Source organism: Rattus norvegicus, chromosome 1, assembly GCF_021556685.1.
Source record: "Rattus norvegicus strain SHRSP/BbbUtx chromosome 1, alternate assembly SHRSP_T2T, whole genome shotgun sequence".
NCBI classification, from domain to species: domain Eukaryota; kingdom Metazoa; phylum Chordata; class Mammalia; order Rodentia; family Muridae; genus Rattus; species Rattus norvegicus.
In genome coordinates, this window is record NC_141534.1 from 257,761,148 (window position 1) to 257,771,348 (window position 10,201).

At 52.8% G+C, this 10,201-nt stretch overlaps 1 protein-coding gene across 1 annotated transcript; it reads right to left on the reverse strand.

The window, feature by feature from the left end:
* Positions 1-1,759: 1,759 nt before the first annotated feature.
* On the reverse strand, positions 1,760-10,117 carry Poll (DNA polymerase lambda). The gene is given in 9 exon segments (NM_001014168.1): positions 1,760-2,654; positions 2,996-3,164; positions 4,683-4,811; positions 5,615-5,788; positions 7,208-7,525; positions 7,814-7,973; positions 8,163-8,457; positions 9,191-9,327; positions 10,098-10,117. Coding segments are annotated over 8 exon segments (1,722 nt in total). The 5' UTR covers positions 9,303-9,327; positions 10,098-10,117; the 3' UTR covers positions 1,760-2,289.
* Between the last annotated feature and the right edge of the window lie 84 nt (positions 10,118-10,201).

Here is a 10,201-nt window from a genome sequence, read left to right on the forward strand (position 1 = left end):
CCTCCAGGTGTGGGCTGTGGATGCCTGGCATATAACCGGACCTGCGCCATTACTCTAACAGCCAGAGCCCCAGCACAAGTTTGGTTCATGGTAAGGTTATGGCCATGATCCACATTGTCACCCTAGGTCCTGGGTAAACACAAGGTTACTGTCTAGCAGGGCTGGGTCATAGCCACCCTAGGCTTGTGTCCTAGGCACAAAGTGTCAAAGAGCAGCTGAAGTGAAGAGAGGCCCACGGCAGCCCAAAAGAGGGCTGGGGCCTCCCTTTTCCACAGCGACAAGTCATCGGTCTCCTGACTCATGGCAGGGCCCACTCACCCATGTAGAGTGAGAGACCAGGAGGCCTACAGTACTGGTGCACCACTGTTGTAGGAAAAAATTGTAGACTTGGAGGCTTAAAAGAACCAGTAGCTAAAGTGGGCAGTGGTGGTGCACACCTTTAATTCCAGCACTCAGGAGGCAGAGGCAAGTGGATCTCTGAGCTTGAGGTTAGCCTGGTCTACAGAACCAGTTCTGGGATAGCCAACAACAAAGCCCAAACAAACAAAAAGGAGCCACTCTATGCAGAAAAGAAAGTCTGCAGGAAGATTGGCACCCCACGGAAGTGTTGGGTTCTTAGACATGGCAACTTCTCAGTTTGGTAAGGACTATGAGGAGCTTTCCCCAGCACAGACTCACTCCAGTGTGGTCCTCCCGCTTTGCTGTTAGCGATATGGGCTTGAGATGGAGGTCTGATCTCAAGAACTGTTTTATTCTCTTTGAGGTGCTTTGAACTTCCTACATAGTCCAGGCTAACCCAGAACTTATGACTTTTCCTGCTTTCTGAGTATCTGCAATTATAGGTGTGTGCCGCTGCCCAGATAGAGGCCAGGATTGAGATCAAGGAAGCAAAAGCCAACTCTGGGATTCTACAGAAACACACACACACCCTTCTATACACACACACACACACATACACACACACACACACACATGCACGCACACATGCACGCGCGCGCACACACACACACACCCTTTTATAGACACACACAGACATACACACCCTTCTACATACACAGAAACACAGACACACACACCCTTCTACACACAGACACACACACACTCCTTTCATACTCTGTAGACTAAAGTTAGCATCTGGGATTAAGCTTGACTCCTGTTCTACCTCACCATCTCCCAGTAGGGTCCTGGGGTCTCTCCAGGAAGCCTTCTGATTCTGGGTCCATCGATTTTTAAACCTCCTTCCAGATAGATCCCCACCTCTGCCTGCTCTCCCTGTCCTGCAATGCCCAACTCAGAAGCATGCTGTACACTGCGGACTCACTCCCATCTGGGCCACCAATCAAACTGTGGAACCAGATCTCCCCAACCCCAGCATCTTCCTATGACTGGTTCCTAAGGTCTCGTGACCCCTCTTACATGGTCATCTCCTTACCAATTCCCCCCTCCTCTTCAGGTAACTCCCAAATTCCCATTACTATCCCCGGTGTTGTCTCTGTTTCCTACAAGTGTGTCACCTTTGCTCATGTCCCACATGAGTCCCATCTTCGGGCCACAGGGAGGACCGAGAGGGGACCTCTGTGTCTGACTCTGATTCTCTTACCCTGAACCCCAGACCCCATTTTGGGTTCAGGATCTGACTCGGCCAGGCCTGGCTAGAAGGTAGTTAGTGGGTTTCTGACAATGAGCCCCTCCCCATCTTGGTCCTGCAGGAATGGAGGACAACAGGTGAGGTCAGCACAGCTCACAGACAGCAGGCAAGTTGAATGTCAGAAGCACTTTATTAGGCTCCAGGGCCCTTAGAAGCCACTCTCACAGAGTCTGGGCAGGCCACCCCCAGCAGCTCCAGCTGCACAGGAAGTGGGCGGGTGAGAGAATCCACATAGCTTTCTCTACCGTGAAGGCCCGAAGAAGATGCTGGGCCCACAGCTGCCTCCCTCTCTTCCTGCAGCCTCTCCTGACCCCCTATGTCTACATCAGTCTTGGGGTGGAAAGGGAAGCTCAGGCCTTCAGTACAGGAAACCAGGCCTGCAGTACAGGAAACCAGCTTGAAACCAGCCACCTGCTGTGCTTGAACAGGGAGCAGAGGGGAGCAGAGGGGACCGCAGCGTGATCCTGTCCAGGAGAGAGCTGGCAGGCTCACAATCAGACTGGCTCTTTCCTACAGGCCCTAGAGCTCCTAGCTTGGCTCAGTAAGGGCAAGTGGTGACGGACAGAGTGAGGCAAAGCTAAGAGGGTGGCAGATGAGGCAGTTAGTTCATCCAACGTGGCTTCCCTTGCCCAAACCCTACGTCACCAGTCCCGTTCAGCCGGTTCTCGGTAGGGCAGGCCTAAGAGCTTGAAGACGTCCTTCTCTGTGGGGGTGGGCAGCACTTGTCCAGCCCCGACCTTGACACCTTGGCTGTTCCGGACCACAGCAGCACTAAGGGCATGCTCTGACAGGCTCATGCCCTTGGTCTTGGCCAGAGCTCTCATGGACCGGTTGAAGTGGGCAGAGCCGGTGAAGTAGAGCAGGGCACAGGCAAACTCACTGTAGGGCACCACGATGATGTCCAGTCGCCGGTGGCGCTGCCCGGCCCCTGGGAGCCGGCACACACCCAGGTATTTCTGCTGCTGGCCATTCTCCTCCTGGCTCACCAAGTCATCTGTGAGGAACCCTGGTCAATACAAGGGTGTCTAGTAGGGCAAGGAGCCAGGCCTGATTGTCCTACCCTCTCAGACATCCTTTACTCCCAGCGTACCCTGCTTATTTGTGTGTTGAGCTGAGTGACCCCGCCCCTCTGGGCCCAATTCCTCTTCTGTGGAATGTGGACAGTACACTGGGTGAGACCTCCACCTACAGGGATGTTAGGCATCTGTTTTATTGTCTTTGGCCCCAGGAGGGGTCGAGTCTTGCAAAGCCCTTCCCCCACAGCATGTCTCAAATTGAGAACTTGGAGGTGACAACCTGAGGTGGCTGCCCACTTGTAGCCTGCTCACCCAAAGACAGAGCGGATACCTTGCTGCCGAAGGCTGTCGAGGAGTGGGCTGAAGATGCCCTGGTGGGACCGGCCGTCGGGGTGAGTAATAAGTACATCTACATCCCCACAGGTCACCTTCCCTCGACGGAAAGAGCCACAGGCCACACACAGCAGCCCAGGGTTGAAGGCCTGGGCTGATACTCGGACCTGGGGAAGAGCAAGGAGTGAAAGGCTGTGGGCCCCTCCCAGGACAGCACACGGCCTTTGTCCCAGCCCTATCCCCAGGATTCATACCAAGCTGAGGGGATGTACCGGGGGCCTGTGGAGGCCTGAGGACAATGGTTCTACCTCAGCAGAAGGCCTCTGTATAAGAGAAATAACACTCCTTGGGTTCTGGCCCCAGCCCTTATCCAGTGGCGAGGCCTGTGAAACTCCACCAATATACAGACAGCTGGAGCAGCCTATGAATCTGGATCTGACGGCAGTGTGTGGGAGCTCAGGGTTAAAGCCTGAGGCAGGGGGCTGGCAGAGAGCCTCCAACCCGGCTGGGAGAGAATGAAGCACGAAATACCACTGCATCTGAGGGAAGGGGAGGACAGGAGCTGCCCACACAGTTATAGGAGGGCTGAGGCTGGCCCGTTAGCGAAGGGTCTGAGAGCCCTAAAAGACTGAAGAGTAAGCCCCCACTGGACGGACAGATGCTGTATCGGCCTTCTGTATGTAGATGTACCCCGCCCCCACTGTGCAACATTGAAGTTTCAGGGGCCCTGGATGCTCATGGACAGGACACCTCAATTCCCCTGACAAGTAGTTCTGCTAATGCCTTCAATCCCTTCTTGGGCTTCCAGGAGAATGGGAAGAGACTGCCTAGATGAGAAATCCCAAAGAATCCCCATAGCTGGAGCCATACCTGTGGGCAGGCTGCAGTGGGGAAGCTGGTCTGTTTTGATGGGCTAGGAGCTGTCGTCTGACTAGGGCATGCTCTGTGCCCGGACACATAGCTGAGTGCAGTGTCCGCATTGGAACCGCTGTGGTTCTCTCCCAAGACAGCACATGGCCTTTGTCCCAGTTCTATCCTCAAGATTCATACTAAGCTGAGGGGACGCACCCAGGGCACTGCAGAGCAAGCCAGTAGAGGCCTAAGGACGCGGGCTCTGCCTCAGCGGATAGGTCTATCCATCCAGCACTGGTTCCTTAGCTCCATCTACGGGAGCTGGTGAGGCTTATTCTTCCTCCTTTAGGTCTCTCAGATCCTTCTGCTAACAAGCTGATCCATCTAACACCCACTGAGACCCTTGCCCACACACCAGCTGATCAAACAACAGACATCTGGTATACCCTGTCTCTCTCGACTCAACACTGCACATGAACTTAAAGATGTAGCCCCTAGCTCTAAGCTGAACCTTTAACTTGGTCAAACCTTATTTCTCTGCCAACTAGATTTTTTTTTTTTTATTTCCTTTCTGTAATGCTGAGGATGGAAGCAGGGCCTTGGGCATGCTCAGCAGTGCTCCCTCTGAACCCCATATCTGAGCCTCGAGGCTGTGCTTGCCCCATGCTAGGCTACCAGTGCCCAGTGCTCGTGCTCTCTGACCTTGAGACCATAGGACTGGCATTGCAGTGCCTACCCCACCTGGGGTTCCCTGGGCCTACAGCTCTGGTACACACCTCTTAACTCCCACTACCTGTGGGATTGCCCAGCTAGGGCTCGGGAGCTGTACCTACCATCTGCTCAATTTCTGCAGCCTCCTCCCTGGGCATGCGGTCCAGGAAGTCATCATAGTGCTTCAAGCCAATGGCCTGCTGAGCGGTCAGGGAGGCCAGGCCTCGGATATCTTCTAGGCTTCGGAAGCCCTGGAGAAAAGCAGCCAGAAAGGAGGCTATGAGGACCCAGGACTAATAAACAGGCCAGAAGGCACAGGTATCTGTCATAGCAGCCGTCAGGAAGACATAAGGCAGGACCGACCAGGTATAGCCTCTATTCAATGGGACATGTCATGATCTGGGGATGCTGGTCCCTCACTCCTTGGTCTAAAATGGATCTGAGCTTCACTCTTACTAACTCCCAAGATCATCCTTGGCCTGGCCAAGCGTGAGAGCCACTGTTCCAGACATGGAGCCCCGAGCCTCGGCTCCTTAGATTGCTGAAGCCAGGCAGATCAAGGCCAGGCAGGGCTACACAGTGAGATACTGTCTCAAACAAAAACGAAAAAACAAACAAACACAACAACAGAAGGTCCCTTGCTGGTACGTGGGACTCTACAGGGAGTGTGGGTGCATAGTTATGATATGGTGGTTGTAGTGGTGTCATTTTCTCTACATCTTTTTGTGGTTATTCTTTTATCTTTTCTTTTGGGGACAGAGTTACTCTGCAGAGCACTAACTGGTCTGGAACTCACAGATTGCTGCCTGTGAGGAATGTGTTTATAGTTTCTGTCCACAGGTCAAGGACACTAAGCCACATTCCTGTTCTGGGGACGGGATGGGGACCAGAGGGGGACCAGTGTGAGCTCTGCTGTCCTTGAAGTTGGATTTCACTCCCATGAGGACCCAGGGTGGGAAAACAGAGGGACCCAGGCTCTGGCAGGTGAACAGGAAGGGGTGAGGGCAGAGGCTTTGTAACAGCAAGACTCAAGAGGCAGACGGGCTGGTATGACCTGATGGTACCACATCTGGGCAGTCTTCGTCCCGGCTCCCCAGATGTTGGAGAAGAGCTCTAAGACAGGCACGCTGTCGCTGATGTGGTCCAGCTTCCGCAGATGCCCACTCTCCAGGATCTCCATGACCTTCTCTGCCATTCGCCTGCCAACTCCTGGGATGCTACAGGCCTCCTATCGGGGAAGAGACACAGAGGAGGATGAGGAAGAGGCAGGGACAAGACAGCCAGAAGGGGGATTGCCTCCTTCAGCAGAATATCTGCCCGGCAGCCAGCCCAGCAACCATATGCTTGTCCTTTGCTTCCCAGAGACCAGCAATGAGAAGTAGAGAAAATGGCCAGGCCTGCCTTAAGTCCCAGAACCCCTGGAGGCAGAGGCAGAAGCACAGGCAGCAATCTGTGAGTTTCAGACCAGTTAGGGCTCTGCAGAGAGACTCTGTCCCCAAAAGAAAAGATAAAAGAATAACCACAAAAAGATGTAGAGAAAATGACAGTGCTCAGTGTCACCACCACAACCACCATATCACAACTATGCACCCACACTCCCTGCGGGCTCCCTGAGCTGTACTGCCTGCAGTGTGTGTATGTGGGGGGTGGTGCTCACTGCACTGCACTGCCTTACGGGGCTCACTGAACCACACTGTCTGCAGGGGTCTTGGTGGGGGTCACTGCACTGTATTGTGTGACTGGGGGTTCATTACACCATACTGCCTGGGGGGAGGTGGCGCTCACTGCAGTGCACTGCCAGACTGGGGGCTCACTGCACTGCCTGACTGGGGGCTCACTGCACTTCACTGCCTGACTGGGTGCTCACTGCACTGCCTGACTGGGGACTCACTGCACTGCCTGACTGGGGGCTCACTGCACTGCCTGACTGGGGGCTCACTGCACTGCACTGCCTGACTGGGGGCTCACTGCACTGCACTGCCTGACTGGGTGCTCACTGCACTGCCTGACTGGGTGCTCACTGCACTGCACTGCCTGACTGGGTGCTCACTGCACTGCACTGCCTGACTGGGTGCTCACTGCACTGCCTGACTGGGGACTCACTGCACTGCCTGACTGGGGGCTCACTGCACTGCACTGCACTGCCTGACTGGGGGCTCACTGCACTGCCTGACTGGGGACTCACTGCACCGTGCTGCCTGAGGGCTTACTGTATGTCATTCTGTGCTAGTGGGACCATCTTCCAACCTTACAAAGCCACTGGGAATGGCTTACAGTTAATTCCTTTCAAGTGACTGGAAAACTGACAGAGTAACTTGTCTAGAGTCCACAATCAACGGGTAACATATGAATCACCATGCCTGGCTTTAAACTACCATATAAGAATACAGAAGTAGAGGAAACAGTGTAATAAACCCCTAAGCACCCACTTTCTAGTCCTAACAATTTTGCTGGTCTGTTTTCTATTATCTTGGTTTGTTTTTGTTTTTGTTTTTTTCTTTTATCAGTTTGTCTCTGTGTGTAAATCCCAGCCATTATATAATCCTAACCACGAAATTTGATGCCCATTGGTGACTACAGTTAATCACTAGTTAATCACTAGCCACTACTGAGTAAAGAGGAAACCTCTTCCCCAACCCCCAAGTACCTGGTAGGAACTGACAGGCTTGTGGAAGCTCTTGAGGGCGTTGATGGCCTTGGCATAGCCCAGAGCCCTCCACTTGTCTCCCTGGACATTGTAGGCTTTAGCCAGCACTTCGAGCTTCTCTGTGATGTGCAGGTTGTAATTAGTTGCCTTCTGGCTTGAGGGCTGTGCACAGACCCACTTACCCAGAGCTTCTGGGGCTGGGTCAGGCCCACCATCTTCCCCAGGGGGAGTGGGGTAGTGCCCACTGATCAAGGCTTGCAGATCTGCTGAGCTAACCTGGGGCCCTTCCCCATCACTGGCTTCATCCTCTGAGCTGAGCTGCGAACAGAAGAACACAATAAATCTGGGCCCTCCTCAGAAGAGAGAGTTGTCTGGTGGGTAGGTGTCTCCTGCTTTGACTGGAGGAAAAGGTTCCAAGGGGCTCCTCTAGAACCCAGCCCTGGGCTTCCCCGTGGTATATGGCAGACATAACTTGGTGAACGCAGGACTGATAAGTGTTGGGAAGAGACAGACAGGTGCACAATCAAGAGATACCTAGAATTTTCTGTATAAAATCCAGGCCCTTCCGTTTCTGTGATCAGCACCCTGAGTTGGAAGGCTCCTCACCTGGGTTTGGGTTTTTGGTGGCTTTTCTGCCTTTGGGGGAGGAGATACAGCTCTGGTACAAGGAGGGGAAAGAGAGAGCGTTGTCCTGGGTAGAACCCCCTGAGTGCCAGGAGCAGAAGCATCTTGGCCTGACTTGCTGGGCTGTGGTTCATTCAAGGACCTAGAGGGCAGGGGGAGGTCACAGGCAGTTAGAATATCAAACATCTCACCTGCCTCTGTCCCCAGTCTTCCTCTACACTGAAACCTTGGTATGTCCAACTTAAAAAGTAGGAGTTGTTTTTTTAATAACTCAATGGAAACTCAAATGTTATTATCAACAAACACCTGAGAAAGGCTAAGGGCAGCCGACCTCTTAGGGCTGGAAAGGCTGAATCCGTCCGTGTCTGTCAGCTTTTTCTCCTGTAGACACAAGCTCAGCCAGGCTGACTTCACCAGCTGAGCACCAGGGGGCAGCTGGGGCAGTCTGAGGAGCCGGAGAGCCCGTTCATAGTCCATGCCTTCATCCACCACAATGTGAGTGACTCCTGGGGCCTGGGCAGAGCACACCTGGCCACCATGCTGGATAATCTGCTTCTCAAAGAGTTCAGCCCGGGCTCGCCCAATGCCAGTGGGCATAATGTGGGCCCTCAGGGAGCTCAGCCATCCTGGGAAGAGGATACGCAAATGCTATTACCATTATATATTATTATTATTATTATCATTATTATTATTATTATTATTGCACTATTATTTGAGACAGGGTCTCATGTAGCCTAGGCTAGCTCAAACTCACTACGTTGCAGAGGATAACCTTGAGTTTCTGATTCATTCTGCCTCTCCAAGTGCTGGAATTACAGGTTGTACGTCAGTGAGTTGAGAAAGTTTTAGATATAACGAATTGTTTGAAGTCACCTCCCTTCATTTTCCTGCCATCCAGTGAACAAAATGCCTTCAAGGAATTCTACCACAAACATACAGCAAACTTCCTTTTTTGTTGTTTTGTTTTGCTTTTCAAGTTTGAAGGCAGCCTGGTCTATAGAGCCAGAGTGCCAGGACAGCCAGGACTACACAGAGAAACCCTGCCTCGGAAAAACAAAAAAACAAACAAAAACAAAATCAAAGGACAAAGTGCCGGCTGAATGTGGTGCCGCACACCTGTAAGCCTCGCACTTGGCAGTGTCAAGACAGGAGGATCGGGGCTTAAGGTGATTGTCAGCAAGGTCAAGGTTACATTGAGACTCTAAACAAGAGAAAAGGACAGAAACCGAAACTGATACAAGGTATGTACAAAGAGATCTTGGCCCCTCACAGGTAAGGCCATTCCTGCTATCTGATTCTGACTGAAAACAGGAAGGCTGAGAATTCCAGTATATGAGGTCTGGGGGCGGACGGGCTCACCTCTAGCATCTCCTGCCTCCCTTTTGGGAATCTTTGCAAGTGCGTTTGATGATGGATCTGCATGAATTTTCTTTCGCTTGGGAAATGCCTTCAGGATGCCCTGGGGGTCCATTGAAGTGCGCTGGATCTGGACCTTTCTGTTTAAGGACAGATGTCATACAGAAAGCCAAGAGCCACCCCTTGACTATTTTGGCATAGAGATGGGACTTGGGGGTACAGACTCCTTTCTCCGAAGTCTCGGAAACCCCAGTTAAACTTAAGTGATTTAATACGAGCGCCACACACACCAGTCTTTCAACCTTAATAGTACTAGGGAAGCCATAGAAAGTCTGGGATTATTGCGGGGATGGGGGTGGGGGGTGGGAGTGGGAGTTGACGGAAGAGAAACAACATTAAGTGGGGGAGGGATACAGCGCAGAATCCGCCTGTGCTTCCGCTCCCAAGGGGCTTTTCCAAAATGATAACGGGCTAGGAATGGGGACTACATCTTTAGGAGGGTCTTCATCTCCCCCAATGAATTGAAGTCTAAAGGACATGTCACATAAAGCTTACATCATCTTTCTCTAGCCTCAATGTACATTAGCAGAAGAAAACCTGGGGAGTGCTGTGTGCGCTGTGCACCTGCCCCTGTCGCAGCCTCCTCGCGCGGGTCTGAGCCCCGCAGCTGCAGGGAGGTGGAGGGCAGCCACAGCAGCTGGAGGGTGCCCTCACAGCTGGAGGTGGGCAAGACCGGAGCAGATGTGCCACTCACTGCACGAGCAGCTGGCACGAACCGGGGACTCCCAGCTGGGGCCAGAAGAGAGCTGGTGCTGGGTCCCTCAAAGCTCTAGGAGCATCCCCACTCCACCCGGCCCCAGGACCGGTCCAAAGTAGGCCAGAATCTCCCGGCAAAGAGAAATAAACTCACCATGGGAGCCAATGAAAACGGATTGGGGGAGGAGGAGGATTGAAAAAGGGGGAAAAAAAAAATCTGTTCCCAGAATACTTCCCGGGTCATCCGGAAGTGATCAT